The following is a 20,476-nucleotide window of genomic DNA, read 5'->3' as shown; positions in this document are numbered from 1 at the left end:
TCAGAATAACTTCAACTGATATTAGTCACAGAGGCACTATGAATTATTTTGATTAAATAATGAAAGTCCAACTTAAGGAACTTAACTGGAGTCCTTCAGTGGCAGACAAATATAGTTTATAAAATTCAAAGACGGAAATTTGAGAACATAACATCTGTCATCCATTGTATAGGTGTTTATTTAGCTTGTTCAATCTATGTTATGTACTTGAATATCACTTACCTTTCAGTTGAAATAAGAACTAATGAGTGCATTGATTTCTTAAAAATATACTTAACTATAACAGAAATGCCAAAAATGCCTTGGACAAAATCTTGAAAAAATTCTCACTTACTGAAAAAGTCATTACATTAGGGTTGATAAAAGTGATACTAGCCTTATAGAACAATTTATGAAGTATTACTTAAACTTCTTAATAAAATATTATCATTTTCACTTATTTGTATCAATATAAATATATTCCAACTGTTTTATCTTTTGTAACATCTTAATATTGATGCTTTTAGTTTCCTCTGGAACTATTTTATTCATAATCATGAGTATTTTCTAAGTATATGGTAAATAAATTTTGAAAATATAGATTTTGTATCAATAGTAGCAGCATAAAAAATTATCAGCACCTGCTTATTTTTAGGTTTCTCATGAGTCCATTATACTTCCTGATATGACCACTGTAGTTAAAGAAAGTAGCACAAAATGTATAAAAAGCTGATGCAAATTCTCTGTGTTTGCTATTTTATTGAAAGACCTAACTCTTCATTACTGGGTTGGCTTTTTCCTTTAATGAAATTATTAATTGTTATACAGAATAAAAGTTCTTGGTCCACTGCTTTGACACACTAACTATACATTCTAGTAAAATCCATCTCCATTTCTAAACCAAAATGAAATTCCAAAGTGAAGAAAAACATTACAGGAAAATCAGATTATAAAAGGGAAGGAAGGAAGGTGGGAAGATATTTCAATAGTAACCACAGCCTACTTACTCCTGAGCAGTGCATGCTTCTAATCCAGGAGAAAACAAAAATTTATCTTTATTCTAAGTCAAGGTCTAAAAATGGCTTAACCAAATTTTCTCAAATCCAGATAGGATTTGAGAACTTAGATGAAAAGAGCATGATTTCTAAGTTGTGGAATAAGCTGGTCATGATTTGCTTTATCTAAAAATGTGGACAGACCTATGACATCAACTTTAAAGCCCCCAGAGGCTGTAAACACCCTGAGGCATGGACCCTGTGATTCAGGACAGTTTCCCAAGGGTGATTCCCAGCAGGTAACGATCTCCACAGAGCAGGTCAGTGGGACCAATTGCAGAGGCCATGTACAAGATGATCAGAGATAATATTACATATTCCAAGGGCCCATATGATTTGTATGCCTTGATCTGGATGAATGACATCACCTCAATTACTGTCTCTGTAAGTGTAGCAAACCTATTTTTTCCATTCAGCTTTTAGAGAAATTGAGAGGACTTGACAAGGGTTCAACTGAATTGAAAAGAGAGTTGAGCTCTCAGGCATTAAGAAGTCCTTTAAAGCTACAAGCCCACAAGGAAAGTGTGAGGCAAGCCTTTATCACTCACTGTGACTGGACATTTCCCTGCCTGGAGTGGCCCCCAAATAAAGATGATAAAATACTTTCACAAACAAAATAGACCACTTACTATAGGCCAGTATAATGTAGAGATCAATGATGCAACTCCTTGGGGACATTTCACCAAGGATCAATTCCCAAATCTCTTATCTAGCAACTAAATGGACTTGAGCAAGTTTTTTTCCCCCTAATTCTCAGCCATCAGTTTTGTTCACCTATTAATTGTTAAATAGGGCTGTTATGGGAAATAAAAAAGGTAAAATCCATAAATTATCATGAACTACAATATCAAACAAGCAATTAAACTGAAGTATTATAATATCTTAGCTTAATACTCATATAATTTTAAGAGGTGGCTATTATTTTTCTACTTTTTTATGAAATTTCAGAAACAAGGCATTGAACTCATGTTCTTGGCATTCCAACAATTACTTTATTATAGTCTCTCATTGATATACTTCCTCTATTTTAATTCATGTTTTCATAAAAATAGACAATTTTATCCAATCTACAACTACCAGATAATTGCACATACTGTTTAATTAGTTCAGTATTTTAATATGTTACTCTATGAATTTAGTAGATCAAGTTGACAAAAGTACAAAATTATTGAAAAAATTGTAACAAAGTTACTAATTTTGATGTCTTTTATATATAAGTTGAGAGAGAGTTTGAGAGAATAGTCAACAAACAGAAAATACACAATATTTTTGCAAATTATCCTGATCGTGATATGAAGAAGTAGGAGATATGATAGTTCCCTATGATATTTATATTATGGTCAGATTTTCCCTTCATGTCTGTTAGTATATGCTTCTATATTTAGGTGTTTCTGTGTGGGGTACATAGATATTTACAATTGTTATATCCTCTTATTGGACTGAGCCTTTTGCTGAATGTAGTTATTAGTTCTGATAGGTTTTTGATGGGGTTTTTTGAGTTTTGTATGTTTAATATCATGTAACCTGCAAATAGTGACAATTTTACGTCTTCCTTACCAATTTAGATACCTTCTATCTCTTTATCTTGTCTGATTGCTGTGGCTAAGACCGCCAGGACTATGTCGAATAAAATTCATGACAGTGTACACCCTTGCCTTGTTCCTGATCTTAGAGGAAATTATTTCATCTTCTCACAATTAAGTATGATGTTATTTGTGGGTTTATCATATATGACCTTTATTATGTTGGAATTTGTTCCATTTATACGCATTTTTTAAGAGTTTTTTTTTCAGGAATGTACGTTACATTTTGTCAAGTGCTTTTTCAGCATCTATTGATATGATCTTGTGGCTTTTATCCTCTTTGCTAATGTGGTGCATGACATTGGTTGATCTATGAATATTACACCATCTTTGTATCGCTGGAATAAATACTACTTGTTAGTGATGGATGATCCCTTGAATGTATTTAATTCAGATTGCTAATATTTTGTGAAGGACTTTTACATTTATGTTCATCAGGGATAATCAATATCCCTGATGAACATAAATGTCTCTGCCTGGTTTTGATATTAGGATGCTGATGGCGTCATAGGCTAATTGGAAGTATTCCCTATCTTACACTTTAGGACTACATTAAGAAGTATAGATATTAGCTCTTTTTAAATGTTTGGTAGAATTTTCAGCTGTGAAGCCATTTGGTGCTAAGCCTTTTGTTGTTGGGAGAATCAATAATACCTTTAAAATTTTTATTTCTGCATAAAATATTTCACAAATTAACATTTTATTCCTAATTTTTAGATATTTTACTCATTTATTTATCATAACATCACAATTCACACCTAGTATCCTAGAAAACTCTTTTAAAAATGTTGTTCATTATGCTTCAGAAGATTGGAGACTGACAAAAATTAGGCTTGAGATGGATTAATGATTGTGCATCGAGCATTGATTCCCTTATACAGAATTTTATTGTCGTTAACAACCATTTGATCAATAAATATAAGAGATGCCCTCTCAAAAAAAAATGTTCATATCCTCTCAGCTTGTAAAAAGCCATTCTGGAATTAGGACATATGTAAAATATCCTCAGGGAACTATACCATCATCTCTAAGGTACACCTATAATTTGTGCCTGAATTCAATAATGATTTCAACAAAGCACCTTCCATATGAAAATATTTTTCACAATACTATGGTGTTTAATTGGATGATTATGAGTTGGTCCCTCACTTTCTTTCTCTCAGAAATGAACATGAAAAATATAAACATCTTCTGCAGAGGAAGTGACAGGCTGAGAGGGTCATCTGATCTGCCTAGGTAATGCCAGAGATAAATTATCTGGGCTTCTTAGAATAAAATATATTATCTCTGAGATTCATGTAAATGCCTCCTTTGAACATTGTACAGGAAAATTATAATTTATGTTGTCTAATGTCACTTGCTCATTATCTTAACAGTCAATACACACACTGAAAGTTAACACTCTTGTTAGCTGTTCAACTCTGTCCACTCCTGTGTTTTTAATTGGGTGTTATACACCTGTGCTCTGGAGACCATCACCCGCCTGAAATTACCTTTAGTAATTTAGGCTCTTGGCTCTCACTGGATAGTAAGGACAGTGTTCCCAGTGGCTTTGATGTTTATTTCACATGCATGACCTCTTTTTAAAATAAATCAGAATGGGATTGACCTTTTCCCACAATATAAGATGATGCTTGATTCAGCTGGAGATAATCCCGAATTCTGTCTCCATAAGAAAATTTGATTAACCATATTGAAGACTTTGATTTGGTAAAGTCAATGAGATTTTTTTTTATCTTCTCCATGTTAGGAACACACTATGCTCAAGAGCAAGTAAACTCCTTGCTTCTTTTTCCTTTACACTCTGACTTTCCTATAATATTCTGCCTGATGCTGTTTTCTAATTTTATTTATAGACAGAAATGTGATATAAATTGAAAGAATAGTAAAGGCTCTTATTTTTTCTGTGCAACAATTAACAATTATGATCAAAGGAATAAGGCAGACCAATAAATTATTACTGTATTTTAAAAATACTGTCATAGATAATTTTTAATAATTTTATAATCATTTCTGTAATTCACAGATATCACAACAGTAATATCAGGGAGTGTGCTGGACTCAGAGTGATGGACTCATGACTTATAATATATTTATTGATTAAAAATTAATATTTTCAAACATCAATATGTTTCTGAAAAGTCAAGAAATGTATGCAGACATTAAATAGGAGATGAAGAAAGGCACCAATATAAAAGCTCTCTTTATATAATATAAAATAAATAAATAAAAATATTGCTGACTTTTTATTTAAATACTGTTTATTCTTGATATTAGGCAAATAAAAGTGTATTATATTCACATTCGATTATTTTTTCTCTTTCCTCTGTCAAGAAAAAAATGTAAATAGTTATTAAGTGAATATATTATATTTAATATATACAATATTTTATAGTATATACTATATGTACAAGATATGGTATATAATTAATGTACAAGTATATAAAACAAAAATTAATATATTTTACAACATTTAAATGTACTTGTTTAGAATTGGTTTTATAAGTGATTGCTTCCCCCTTTTGTTTACAATAATACTAGGAATTTATCCATCAGTGGAAACCAGAGTTTTGCTCAACATATGCCCTTTCTGGCAATTCTGTTACACTTGAAATACATTCCTTTAATCATCAAACTTTTATACTACTCATTTTCATTAAGACATAAGTGATGTTCTAATATATCAAATATATGAACAGGGCAAAATGATTAGATAAACAAGAGAATACAAATTTTACATTTCTTAAATTTGATTTTTATTGTTTCAAATGAATTTAAATACCAGAAGAAAATTAAAATTAAAATCCTTAAATTGGTTTTGATCAAGAAATCAAAGACCCATAGTGCATGTGTTTATTGACTATAGTATAAAACAGCTGATTCATCTATCTCCTGTGGATATTAATTAGTAATAGACATAGACCCCAATTATTGAGGACAATGACTTATAAACAAGAAACCAAATATCCTATGTAAACAAAAACAATACTGAATTATAAATATTCTTATGATTAGTGTCTTGACTATTTTATCTAGTTTGAAAAAATTGCTATCCAATACATTTTAATTAAATTAATATCCACAGAATAGCTCTCTATTGAGAAATCAGTGACATTAAGGTAAATTTATCAAATGTTCTAAGCATATTAAATATTACAAAACTGACTAATATTAAATTTCACCTATTGCATATAATTGAGCATTACCTTCTCATTACTATTTCCATAGATCAAGAAAATAGTATTTATCTTAATTTACTTATATACTGTATTCCTCCTTAATCTATAGAAATTTAAGTGTACTATACACACATTAGAAGATTTGTTCTTTCTCAAGTCAGTTTAGAAATAATATGATTTATTATGAACTGAATCATGTTCACTGCAGGCAAAGTATTGATAAATTAAGTCATTTTCAATATTTTAACACTTTCTATTAAAGGATTTTGTACACATTTAAACACACACAGATGTCTGGGCGTGATAAATAAACCCAGTTATCTCATAATTCAAGAGCATATGCTGATATCTTAAGCAAAATATAAATTTTTATAGGAGAATAAATTTGATATACTTAAAGGAGTTTCAGGATTAAAGTATGTAAGTTGTATTTTAAAACTTTGTAGATCACAACGGAAGAACATGATCTCATTGGAGGAAGTAAAGAGACCCAGGAATGAAAGGTCAAATTTTTAAATGTATTTGGAGATTGTGGAAGTTCACCAAGGTGAGCCCGCGTGGTGGAGGGGGGCGCCTGGGACTGAAGGATGGGTGGGCTGTTTCTAAACAGGGACTCAATTTCAGGCAAACTGAAACGTAACACACTAGGAATGTGGTTCTGGGAGACATGAGCACAGACCTGGAGAACACATGGATTATCAGATATGCTCTAGGAAATGTCGTGAGAAAAGTGGTCTTATGGTAAGATTGCTGATAATGTGAGAAGATACTGAAAATGCCAAAGAAATAGGGGAGGACTGATGAAATGCCCAGTCTGGCCACTTGCAGAGAAAAATAGGTAAGAGAGATCTCAGGGGTGATATGATTTCTATTGTCATAAATACAAACACTGTTTTTAGTGACCATAATGAAAAAAGGACAAAAACAATGAAAGATTTTTAAAAGACCAGTGCAGATCAGTTTATAAAAAGAGAAATCTACATTTAAGTAACACCAGTGACTAGAACATTTCAATTTAAGAAAGCAGTGAGAGATGAAAATTGGCACTCAGCTGAATAGGAGTGGATGCGAATCAAATAGAGAAAATGGAGAAAATTTGATAAAAAATAGTTAAGGGGGTGTGTCTATTATGAACACTGAAGTTGCTAGTGTAAATATAGTAGTATTTGATATTTTCAAAAAATGTTCAAAGATAATACAGTGTGTTTCTGACAAATAGATATTTCGAAGATATTTCAGAGAAATTTTAAGAAACATGCCAAATAATTCTAAGCTCTGGACATGTACTAAATTTGAATGAAACAATGAAATTCAAGGTTTGGGAAATGTTATTGGCTCTTGGCCATGAACTGCAAAAATGGAAGATAGCTCAGCCATGCAAGAAACAAACATGAGAAAAGATGGATACAAAGAATAGCCTTTTAAAGACCCATAATAATACGCCAGTAAAGGGGAGAAAAGGTAAAATGTAGATGACCCAAAGCCACAGATTTATATGCATTTTCTGCGAAATGTCAGTGTTGTAACAGGTCTAGCACTCCCCAAGGTAACAAGTGTGGAATAGTCATGATTTGAACTTTTAGAGTCAGTGACAGGTTTAGCCAATGCTTAGACTTATATTTGTTTACATGTAAAAGTTTACTTGGTATTTTTGAGACTGTCTCTCCATTAACAAATTGTTAATATTAAAGTAGATATTGAAATACAACAATATTATGAATAATTTCCTATGTAAGAAACCGATCTAATTATAGTTTGGATCATGGCTGACACTGAATATGGTGCTATGATGATGGTGGCAAGTGTGACATTTGGGCAACAGAAGGCAGGGAATTAAACCACATGGTACATAAAGGGTGGATAGTTAAATTTTAGTTTGTTTTGGAGAAGCAGGGCTTTCAAACAGAGAGGTAGTGATAAACATGTTAATCTTTTATCTTAATATCTTACATGAGGTAAGTTTATGATTAATAGCAACTTAAGGAAACAGTGTTATTTTAAGAAATTAAATTTCTTTTAAGGAAAAAAAATTGACCAACGGAAATCTTCCCTTCCAAGGTTCACATCAATGAGTCAAATTCCTCCTGAACATGCTGTGGTGAAGAGCAATTTTATATTCCTCCAAATTTTATAATCTTCTAAAAATTGAAATAAATGGTTTTCTGGAAAAATAATTGAAAATTATCCAATACATAAATCTGTTGCTAGTCTTGAATGTCATGGAAATGTCAACTTCTTATAAAAGTGTAGAAATTTCCATTTTGTACCAATATCCAGGCAAAATATGTTATCCAAAATCTAAAGGAACTAAACAACTCTCACTGAGAATTCATCACTACCAAGAATTTTACATGTCACTTTAGTTAATCCTCATAAAGCAGTAAACCTCAAGAGTTCAAAATTATTGAGACCAGAAAGCAGCAGTTCTATTTATTATACTGAAATACTAGGATTTAAAAGTCCACTTCCTAGAACTTTTGAACTTTTTTTGTACTCCAGAGTGGTAAATAAGCTTATATAGAGAGATAAGCACATGAAAAGTACAATGGTGATAATTTCCAGAAAAAAATGGCCAAACTTTCAAGATAAAAAATGAGCTGTGAAAGAAATTAAGCTAACTTTCTTTCTTCTTTTTCAAATCTTCCATGGCTTTTCTCTTTTGCCTCCCTGGTCAACCAGCATTTCCAGAAATGGCCAATTCCACTATGGTGACTGAGTTTCTCCTCATGGGCTTTGCTGAAGTGTTGGAGTTAAGGGTCCTACATGCCCTATTATTCCTACTGATGTACTTGGCCACCCTGTTAGGGAATCTCCTCATCATCTCTGCCACCACTCTGGACCAGAACCTTCACACACCCATGTACTTCTTCCTCAGGAACCTGTCCATCTTAGATGTGTGCTATGTTTCTGTCACTGTCCCCAAAGCCTGTGTCAATTCCCTCATTGACAACAGGGCCATTTCAAGGGCTGGCTGTGCAGCTCAGGTCTTCCTGGTTATTTACTGTGTGTATGTAGAGCTCCTATTCCTCACCATCATGGCCCATGACCGCTATGTGGCCATCTGCCAGCCCCTCCACTACCCCCTCATCATGAACCACCAGTTCTGTGTCTGGACAACACTGGTCTCCCTGCTCAGTGGCCTCATCTATGCAGGTGTGCACACAGGAAACACTTTCCGGCTGTCCTTCTGTCAGTCCAACGTGGTCCATCAGTTCTTCTGTGATGTCCCCTCTCTGCTGAGCCTCTCCTGCTCTGACACCTTCAGCAGTGAGCTCTTAATTCTTATCTTTGCCATGGGGATTGGTGGTGGCTGCTTTATCTTCATTGCAATGTCATACCTCCGCATATTTTCCACTGTGCTCAAGTTTCCCACCAGAGAGCGAGGCAAGGCCTTCTCCACGTGTGTCCCTCACATCCTTGTGTTCTCTGTCTTCCTCGGTTCTGGCAGCAGTGTGTACCTAAGGCCTTCAGGAGCCTCTGATACAGTTCTGGACATGATTCTTTCTGTATTTTATACCATTGTTCCCCCATTCTTGAATCCTGTCATCTACAGTCTTAGAAGCAAACAGGTAAAGGGAGCTCTGACGAAAGTAGTATTAAGAAAGACTTCTTCAGGAAAACTATGAAGATACTTCAGACTTATTCACTGTCACTCAGTGAGATTCAAACTTTTATAAATACAGTGCTGTATGTGTTTTACACACTAGTCTGACATTTTTTTCCAAGATGCCTTGTGTTCTTTAATATGAGAGGATGGACCCATGGAACATGACTTGGGTTTAGTGATGTGATACTTAAGGTATTGACAGTCATTCCGGTGGGTCTTTTACTCACGATTTCTTTAAGTTTTCTTCCAGAAGATTGTATATCCTAGATGTTCTCTTATTTTTATTATTGATCAAGGGTAACATTAATTTTAGTCAAATTTGATGTGGGGAGCCTAATAATTATTAAAATAACAAATTCTGAGTCATATATTTTAATACTACTCCTTTCAATTTATCTCTACCCTCTTTCATTTTACCATAGTCAAGCATGAAGAATAAAGGAGTATCTTCAATATCTAATGTGAATGTTGATTTAGCTACATCACACTGTTCACAGAATTTATTTCCTACTGTCCACATTACTGCAGAAAACAGTGTTCTAAGTTTCTTCACAACATAGAACATCACCCCTCCTGAAGTTCCTGACAAGCTCTTCCTCACTTTCCCCCAAGCCTAGTGGCAGCCTCACCAATACCATGAGACTTCCACGAATGCCAGGAACTTTCCACTTCTGTCAAGTTTCCTCACAATCCCAGTATTCTAAAGGCAATATTTTTTTTATTATTATAGCATCATCCCACCTACAGGTACCAAAAATGATAGTAAATATAAATTCTGCTTAATAAATTCCCTCAGAGAACAGCAAGTTCAGTTCAAACAATGAATATGTAAAATTTCATGGTTTCTGTGAGTCAGGAATACAGGAGACTTATCACGGTGTCTCTAACAAGGCTTCTCATTTGCTTGCTGTCAAGGTTTTGGAAAGGGTTTTAACTCTACCTGAAACTGTAAATGGTGATGGGGAATCTCCCCTCAAAATTCACTACATACTGGTCTGAGGCCACAGGACCTAGCCACGTGGGCCCACCCACGGGAGATTCCTTCAGCATGGCGGATGACTTACCTCAGCACGAGCTACTGAAGGGGTGAGAGGAGCAGTGTAACGGGGCAGCCAGGAGGGATGTCAGAAGACTTTATTACCTAATATCATAAGCAACATCTCATGATTAATGCTGCCTTCCAACTGAGTCCTTATGTTACAGCCCCACTGAAGGCAAAATGTTGACATAAAAGCATGAATGTTAACAAAGGAGCCTCCTGAAGGGCTGTACTCCAGCTCAAGGGGGCCCAGGTGACAGCCAGTGGGACCCCTGGTACGAGGACATGGGAATGAGATTCTGGGGACACTGGTGGGTGACTTACAGCACATAATATCAGAGGAATCAGCTGTCCATAAAAAGAGATCTGGAAATCTGCAGATTTCTCTGCAGCTTTCCACAGTGTGTTCTGTGCACACTTGAAGAAACTACCCAATCCAAATGAAAATAAAACATAATAAAAAAGAAGAGGAAGATGTATTCACATTTTCCAGGAAGAGCATCTATATTCAATAGTCTTAGAATAGAAACTCTCACCATCTTGGAAGGAATTTTTCAGTCACTAATAAAAATCAGATCTAGAATAAATATTGCACTGTTCCTGGACAAAAATCTTGAAAGACCTAAAGAAAAAAATGTTTCCAAAATCATAATTATAAATTTAATCAATGATCAAGTATATTCATATGAACACGAAGTATCAGCATCAAATTAGGTAAACTACACAATATCTGGAATCCAATTAGGGATTAAAAGTCATGCACATGCGCACACACACACAAAAAGGAAATATCAAGAAATAAGAAGAAGAAAGGTTCATCAAGACTGACCCAAGTTAAACAGATATTAGCATTAGCAGGCAAGCAAATGCAAAGAAATGCAAAAATAACTCTGGCATGTGTTCTGAAAGCAATGTGGATATATGGGGGATATAAAAAGACCTTTGGGTAACTCCTAAAGATTTTTAAAAATTCACTATGTGTGATAAAAATTACACTGACTGGAATTAATGATAGATTAGAAATTGAACATTAATTTATGTGAAATCATAAATAGTGAAACTATGGAAAGGAATACATAAAGAATAAGATATGTTATACAAGGAGAGCAGCAGTAAACAGGATATATCAAAGAGTCATCAGTACATTTAAATACAGTATCTACATAGGATAAGGGGATGATATTTCATGTCTTATATTTAAGTTTTTAGTGTATGGTATTAGACAGTAATCCAGTTTCCTTCTCTTAATTATAACTGTCCAGTTTTCCCAATACCAACTATTGAAGAGTCTCTTTTTACTCAATTGTACATTCTTGCCTCCTTTGTCATATATTAGTTGACCATAATTTGTGAGTTCATTTTTTCTGGGGTCTCCATTCTGTTCCATTGATCTATGGGTCCGTTATTGTGTCAGCACCACACTGTTACGATTACTGTAGCTTTATATTATAGCTTGATATCAGAGGGCTCTATTTTTGTTTCCTAAGATTCTCTTGGCTATTTTGGATCTTTTGTAGTTCTAAATAAATTTTAGAATTATTCAATCTTGTTCACTGAAAAATGCCATAGGTATTTTGATAGAAATTGTATTGAATCTGTAAATTGCTTTGGGCAAACTGAATTTAAAATATACATAAAAATAATCAAACATCACAATCAATTGAGACTTATTCCAGGGATTCAAGGACAGTATAATATTCACATATCTATCACTGTGAAAAAACACATTAACAAAAGGAAGGATAAAAACTATGTGAACATCTCAGTAGATGCTGAAAAACATTTGACAGGATTCAACATCCATTCATGAAAAACACTTTCAACAAAGGGTTATAGAGAAAACATACTTCCAAATATTAAAAGTCATAGAAAATAAAGCCAAAGCTGAAACCACACTCAGTGGTGAAAAGCTTTTCCTCTCAGATCAGGAAGAAGACAGAGATGCCCACTCTCACAACTTTTATTCAGCATAGTACTGGAAGTCCTAGCCATGGCAGTCAGACAAGTAAAATAAATAAAAAGCATCCAAATCAGCAAGGAAAAAGTTAAACTGGCACTATTTGTAGATGACATGATATTACAGACAGAATAACTTAAAGAGTCCACAAAAACCTATTAGAGCTAATAACTGGATTTAGCAAAGTTGCAGGATACAAAATTAATATAAAGAAATTTTTGTATTCCTATGTATTAACAATAAACTAGCATAAACAGAAATCAGGAAAATATTGCATTGAAAATTGTATCCAAAAAGAATAAAATATGTAGGAATAAACCTAACCAAGGAGGTGAAAGACCTATACTCTAAAAACTGTAAGACCCTGATGAAAGAAATTGGAGGAGACACAAATTCATGAGATGGTAAATTTGTTATAATTGATGAACCAATAATGATGCATTAACAAAAACCTGCATTTTACATTAGATTTTGCTCTTTGTATTTTACAGCTCTGTGAGTCTTAACAGGCTCATATGTCATGAATTCACTTTGCAGTATCATATAGAGTTTTTGATTGCCCTAAATCCCATTTCACCTATTCACCTAATTATTAAAAGTTATATTTTAGTGTTGTTCTTGACCAGTTTTCATATTTTATGAATTTTAAGGAATATTTAAAATATAGGATGAATGAATGATTCATAATTGCAAAGAGAGATTAAAGTTAATATACAATTTATCTGTTCTAAAACTTACTAGATCTAAAGGGGAAAAACTGGAAAGGTAAATATTTAACAAACAATAGCAGTCTTTAGCAGTAATGTTTCAGGAATGAGGGAATGTGTGTTTTTGGAGAGGAAAAACAATTATATTTTTTTCTATATTGAGATGATATACTGATTGTCACTTAGAAATAAATCAAGCCCTTAAAGTTGGAAACAGACAAGAAAACTAATCTTGAAGCATTTTCAACTCACCTCATCAAAGAGGAAATGCATTGAAATAATGATAATCTTCTTAATAAAACCTCATAGTTCTCTGTACAGCCTCCTTTATCTGCTGATTTCCTAGACTATAAATAACAGGGTTCGAGAGGGGAGGGACTATACTGTAGAGCATGGATGTGACCGTGTCCTGAATTGTGGGCGGGGTGGAGCTTGGCTTCACATGCACGGCAGCGGCTGAGCTGACAGACACTGTTAACACAAGGGTGTGAGGGACACAGGTGGAAAAGGCCTTTCCTCTCTCTCTTCCGGTTGGAGCCCTGAGCACAGTAGCAAATATGTAAACATAAGACACAGCGATGAAGGCAAAGCAGCCACCTGCAATCCCCACAGAACAGACAAAAATGGCGATTTCATTGCTGAAGGTGTCAGAGCAGGAGAGCCTCAGCAGGGAGGGGGTGTCACAGAAGAACTGGTGGACCACGTTGGACTGACAGAAGGACGGCCAGAATGTGTTGCCAGTGTGGAACCCTGAGTTGACCACAGCACTGAGGATGGAGGCCAGGTTCATCTGGACACAGACCTGAGGGCTCATGACTGCAGGGTAGGAGAGGGGCAGGCAGACGGCCACATAGTGGTCCCGGGCCATGACGGTGAGAAACAGCAGCTCTGGTAAAGCGAAGACAAGCACCAAGAAGATCTGAGCTGCACATCCAGCTACGGAGATCATCGCACTATCCAGCAGGAAGATGACACACGCCTTGGGCACAGTGACAGAAATGTAGTACATGTCCAGGATAGACAGATTCCTGGGGAAGAAGTACATGGGAGTGTGAAGATGGTCAAAGGTGGTGACCGTGACGATCAGAAGGTTCCCCGTGAGGGTCGCCAAGTATATCAGTAGGAACAGCACGGCGTGCGAGGCTCTGAGCTCCAGCACATCTGAAAATCCCAGAAGCACGAATTCAGTCACCATGCTAGAGTCGGAGAGTGTTGGGTACTTTTCTTTGGACATGAGTAATCCATAAAGCATGAAAAATCCAAGGATAGAAACAATTAGACTATGTATGTTTATCAACTCCCATGTATCCAATTTTATTCTATCTGGTATTGAGTAGTATGAAAAAATATTTTCTTCCTTCATTTTCCCTGCTTATGTGCCTTATTTCCTTGTTTGAGGTGGTACAGAGTCTATAAGAATTTGGGCAAATATTTGCATACCTGTTTATAACTTACTTTAAAATGAGTAGGACTATCAAAGGTTTGCCTGGAAGACTGAGTTAATATAGGTCATTTCTATACATCCTGTCTCATTAGAAGTATTTTATAAATATTAACACATGGTTAGTTGATGAAAAAACAGAATCTGACTACAGATTGGAGGCTACTCTTTATTAGATATCTCAAAGCTAGACCTACAGTGACAATCCATTCTCTGCACACCAGGCAGTAAAACATTTATGTCCACTTCTACCACTAGGGTTTTGAAACCTATTTCATTTGGAAATTTATCTAGAATTTTTCTAATAGTCTCCTTCTGACCAGCTACATATACTACTTTCTAGCAATTATTACCATGTTCTCTCTTTATTTTGATGTTGAAATCCTCATCTTCTGTCAATTTCTTTTAAAATATGTTTTATGAACTTCTTTGTAGATTGTTTTCTCTTCCTTCCCTCATATAGATCCAAAAATCAACAAAGTGAATATTTAGAAATGCTTTTATTTGTTTAGATGGCTATATTTAACTGAATTATTTATATATTATGCTTTTTAACACTCATGACTCTGAAAATTGGAAAGTTTATGTACTTCTAAGATTAAAATACTGGTGAATTAAAAAGCCTCATAAGTTTATTAAGCCGTGAACGTCTAAGAGGAGCAAAGCCAAAGCACACGTGTCTGAGCCAGCGCCCCACAGCTCCGCGAGGGCTCCTCACCCTGCGCAGCCGGATCGGGTCGCCGTGATCCTTTGGACCCCATCTCGGAGAGCTGGGTGCCGTGGGAGCCATGATATCCCTGTTTTGGGGTGACTATTCAGTCCGTGTGATCCAGAACCGCAACGTCACTCCGCTGATATCCAAGGTACTGAACGCTGAGTGGACCGTGAGAACTGTTCCCGACCATTTTGTAATGGCCTTATATGTCCATACTCCTGGTCGCTGCCCGAAAACATGGGATGTCTTCAACTCAGGGCTCTTTACTATAATCAAGATTTTAACCCATCTCGTAGAGTAACGTATCTGTTCCCCAGCCCAGTTCAACATCAACATATCCATTAAAAAATTCTAAATGATTTTCTTACAGTATTTAAAGAATTTTGATACAAAATAATTCTTATATATTCACTCTTCTTTTCCCATTTATCTGCTAACTTTGGGAAAATGCAGCTCACCGTTTTTAAGGCTGTCACCACCTCTATGTGTATTCCCTTTCCTATTCCACTGATGGAAATTTTCTACCTTGAGTGCTTTTATACTTTTGACACTTTACTGATAGTGTCATATCCTCAATTTGGTTAAAATTATTCCTAAAATATTTTTATGTAGCTCTGGCAAGGTTATGCCATTTTCATTCTGAAGATTGAGGTCTTTAAAATACTGCTTAGTTTTTCTTCACAAAACTTCATATTTGGTCCTGCTATACTGTAGAAATACAATGAGACTTCACAGTTGGAATGCAAAATCAAAAACCTCTTTTCTCCCTCACTAATCAATCTTAGGTTTTAGATTGAATTTCCATGTGGCTGAATAGAAGAGCTGAAACTGCAGCGTTGGGGAAATGTGTCTTACATCCTAGCTCTGCTGAATACTTGCATTACAGCTATGGGTTGGCTATCAAACACCTTTGAATCATAATTTTCTTTTCTAGAAAATGATCTTACTTTTCCCATAAATTTAACACTTGTAAAATATTTAAAATAAAAGAGGTCTACAAAATAACTGGTGAAGAAAAATGAACAAGAATAGCAAATCACTGAAAAAATTATTAAGCAAGCTATCCTGTCAGCAATTTAAATTTCTGTATAGTACAATTTTGTATATACCAATTTTAAATCTATGTATATAGTACATAAAACTGTTTTCAAACAAAAAAAAAAGGAAAACCTAGCATTCTGACATTGCTAAAGAAACTTTCTCTTAAATATAAACAGACTTATTTAAAATGTCCCTATTTGATTTAGAGATTGAAAAACTAAGACCATTAGTCACCTGAGTGTTTTTTCTATTCTATTCTGTATTTTCTATTCTAATCTCATTTACAGACTTTCTCAAAAACAAGTGAGGAGTGCAGGAGAATCCAGGAGAAATACATGGAGAAAGGTGAATAGAGGGAAAAATAGATTATCAACAACAGAGACTCACAAATTATTTTCTTAGATAGCATAAGTAAGCCAGAATCTGAAGAAGGTGCAATGTTTCAGTCATTGGCAAGGATGAAGGTACATTTCCTTGAGATAACTGAGTTTCTGATAGGAATTGTTCTGTTTTATAACAAGATCCTCCATGTTTAACTTAAAAGTGTGGGCTTGTCAATGGCATTAGAGGAAACCCCTGGGAACACAGCTCTGAGCACCCATAATAGTGGGTGCCCAGGGGCAATGCAGGAGACAATTGGTTTTAGAAAGTGAGGGAACCTGAATGTATTGTAAATAAACTCAACTATTATATATCAAGAAATACTAGGATACTTGAACCTGTCAACACACTGATAAAGATCACAGAGACAATAATTTGAACAGAAGGAGAGTCTCAGTTTCACTGACATTTTGAGGGCTCCTAAGGTGAAATTTTGTGGGTCATGGAGACCAAGGAGCAGAGGAAACGTTCCAGCGTTCCAGCAGCCACCTCATGGCCCAGCATGAAGACAGCGCCCGGGGAGGGCTGCCTCCGGGCTTTGTGCAGTGTGAGCACATTGACCCCCGGATCCTCTTCCGCTCCTCCGGAAACCAGCCTCAGCTAGATTTCAGGAAAGTGGTGCTGCCCACTCATCCTCAGGGTTTCTGCCTGAAGAATGGAGGCACTTTCACAAGCCAGGACCAAACTCACAGGATTTTTCTAATAGACAAAACAACCCAAATGAACTGTCCAAAATGTCAGTGTTTTAAGCCAGCACAGGGGCCCCAGGGCTCCATGATCCATCATTTCATCACTTGCACCTCAGTTTCTTCATCTGATATGTTTACAGCATGCCCACCCTTGTTGGCCTCTTGAAATTTTGACACAATGTAATATATACAGATTTCAGATTAGTAACTAACACATGGTACATGTTAGAATATGATAATCTGTTTAGTCTTCACAACTGTATTATTAGTGGATCACTGGGATCTTGTCAGAAAAGTGGAAGCATTTTCCCAAGTTCTCAGAAAAGCTACTTACATTTCCATTAAGGATGCCAGCTAAACGCACCAGTGCTAAGACAATATGCTCTATGTAATATTTGTGTTGAATTTTGAGACACTGTTGGTATGTTTGGGTATGTATCAGCATATATATTTTGTATCATACGAGTGTTACATTTTATGTGCTAGTGAGGAATATGGGGATTGTTTCTTTCATCTCAGAAAAAAGAATGGGACAAAGCAAACACATACTCTTAAATATAAAAAGGGAATACAATGAAGATTTTCCACACATATAAGTAAAACCAAGCTCATCAAAAAGAATTTCTAAAATTAAAGAAAATCCAAAATGAAAAAAAGGAAGTAAAGTAAAGGAAAAATAATTATTACATATTAAGATTCTTAATAAAGGAAATTGAAAAACACTAAACAGTTTCAAAAATAGAAAGATTAAAACAACTGGATTATGAATTTTCTTTTAAAAAAAGATTGAGAAGAAAAAAATAGTAAAGACAGTAGTTGAATGTGCATCAGTGAAAACTAATTTAGCAAGTGGAAGTTAAAGTCAAAGCATATGCCCTGAATATCATAAGAAAGAAAAAATATATGTATATAAAATTTTAGAAATGATAAAATATGTAGAGAAAATTATGCAATAATAAAACATCTGTCCCATAAAACAAAACAAAACCCCACTAATTTGAATGATTTGCAGTGCCTGCCAGTGTCAGTTGTGTGAATATCTTCACTATCACTAGATTCACTGACCCTGGAGTTGCCAAAGAGTGAGCACAAGCACCCCCGGCAGCCAGGGCAGCCTGCTCAGCACACCACGTGTGACATTCACAGCAGGAACAAAGAAGACAGGCTAACAGGACAAAATGGTAAAAATGATTTCTGAGATAAAAGGAGAACTTGTCTTCAAAGTCAGAGAGGTAATCAAGGAACTGGGCTGGATAAAGCACACACACAAATTAAAAAAATATCAAACTATGCATGTCATAATAACTGTTATGTAAATTAGTAACATGGTAAATTATGTAACAGTATGTTATGTAGTAACAGTAAAGAACACAAAATCTATGAGAAAAGAAACAAAATACATATAAATAAGCTGGATTTGCATCCAATATTATATTAGGCACATTGGATTCTATAAAGTAGATAGATTACCAAATCTTTAAGGTAGTAGTGAGAAAGTAAAGAATTAAAATATGAGGCATACAAAACATTAAAAAGATTACCACACACAACATTCTAAATTTATTACTGTAGCATTTACACTAGTAAAGAAATAATATATTGGTTGATATTTGTTTTATAAGAAAGTAAGTTGAGCATAGAAACAAGTTAAACTTCTAGTCACATTTAATGTTTCATATAGATTTGTATATGTAGCATATTTATAAGTCTGGTACTAAAATCCTGAATCACCATAAAAATGGGGGAGCATAGGAAACAAAAACAAAATGCAGCATATTCTTTCTAACGAAAGATGTGTGTGTATGTGTTTCTGTCTTGCCATGCCAAATAAGATTGTAAGTTAAATGGACATCTTCCAAACCCAATAAAAATAATAAAAATAAATGGGAGGCAACACAGATTCAATTATTCAAATAAAAAGTAACACTTTCATGAAAACTGAACAACATGAAAGAACAGCACAGAGAATACAGTCAAAATTCTGGAATGCCTTTCTATGTTGACAGGTAGCAACTCCAGTAGTTAAGCAGAGCATTTAATAATGTAGATAACTCTCAAACTACCATTTTGCATGCTTGAAACTAATATTACATTATATGTTGTTATACTTCAAAATAAATAAATAAACAAAGGATATTAAACAAATACAAATGAAATAGTAAAAACATGCAAAAATGGATCAAAATGTATAAATGTACCAATGGAAGACTGATTGAATTTGATTGAAAGGTATCAGCATACTGAGCAAATTAGTATGATCTAAATATACATTATGTATGGAAAGTGTACTTAAAAAAACATATCCAAGCTCATTCTGGGTGTTGGATAAAATAAAGGACTGAGTCATGATGTAGCATTTAATGGAATATAAACCAAAACACTGAAAAAGAAACACATTGGAGGGGAGTTAAATTGAGGAGAATTTTCTGAGAAGGTATAGTTTTTGTAGAGAGAAAATATTCTTAAAAGTATTGGTAAAGAATGTAATCCAGAAGGAGAAGTAGAGTTTGTTAGGATTCTTAAAGAATGTGCTGCTGTCTCTCCAAACACGATGAGATCCCACAGGCCTGGAGTCTAGGCAGTACGATGGAGCAGGGCAAAGACATTTGGAGCGGCAGGCTAGGGTGGACACTAAAGGGCTCGTTCTAGGCAATAGCTATTTCTACTGCATAAGGTTAAAGATTAAGTGAGAAAATCCCAGTGAGGCATCATAACAGGAACAATGAAATCAATTAAAAATACCTACTAAGACTTCAATCAGGTAGCTACTAATTAGAGTAAATCATATCTTTCCTCTAACCGAAGGACAGCCAATTGAAAAAGAGTGTAAAAAGAGGCCTCCCGCAAAAAGTGACATCATATAATACATAGAAATAAATGTGCCCAAAATGTGCAACTTCAATAACGTAACATTTTCCAAACTCCTCAAATGGACATAAAAATGTTGAATGGAAGTATCAGCATAGTAAGCATAAAGAGCTTAGATTTTATTCAAAATAACTGATAATCTAAAAGCAATCCCAATAGGACCTTTCTTAATTTTATTGTTCTTATAATCATGGTTCTGTTATTCCTGAAGTTTCTCAAAGAATTAAATACAGAG

General features: G+C 34.7%; 2 protein-coding genes across 2 annotated transcripts; one reads left to right on the top strand and one right to left on the bottom strand.

The window, feature by feature from the left end:
- Positions 1-8,486: 8,486 nt before the first annotated feature.
- On the top strand, positions 8,487-9,422 carry LOC108399863 (olfactory receptor 14C36-like). The gene has a single exon (XM_036994756.2). The coding sequence runs from the start codon at positions 8,487-8,489 to the stop codon at positions 9,420-9,422; it is 936 nt and encodes a 311-aa protein (XP_036850651.2).
- A 3,976-nt stretch (positions 9,423-13,398) lies between these two features.
- Positions 13,399-14,340, bottom strand: LOC108401999 (olfactory receptor 14C36-like). Its single transcript, XM_017668225.3, has one exon. It carries the CDS (start codon positions 14,338-14,340, stop codon positions 13,399-13,401), a length of 942 nt encoding a protein of 313 aa, XP_017523714.3.
- Between the last annotated feature and the right edge of the window lie 6,136 nt (positions 14,341-20,476).

Source organism: Manis javanica, chromosome 14 (genome assembly GCF_040802235.1).
Source record: "Manis javanica isolate MJ-LG chromosome 14, MJ_LKY, whole genome shotgun sequence".
NCBI classification, from domain to species: domain Eukaryota; kingdom Metazoa; phylum Chordata; class Mammalia; order Pholidota; family Manidae; genus Manis; species Manis javanica.
The sequence above is the reverse complement of the archived record's forward strand: the minus strand, read 5'-3'. Positions and strand labels throughout refer to the sequence as shown.

What these genes read in the sequence shown, in the direction of transcription:
- LOC108399863 (XM_036994756.2), top strand. Translation starts at nt 8,487, where the DNA reads ATGGCCAATTCCACTATGGTGACTGAGTTTCTCCTCATGGGCTTTGCT.
- LOC108401999 (XM_017668225.3), bottom strand. Translation starts at nt 14,340, where the DNA reads ATGTCCAAAGAAAAGTACCCAACACTCTCCGACTCTAGCATGGTGACT.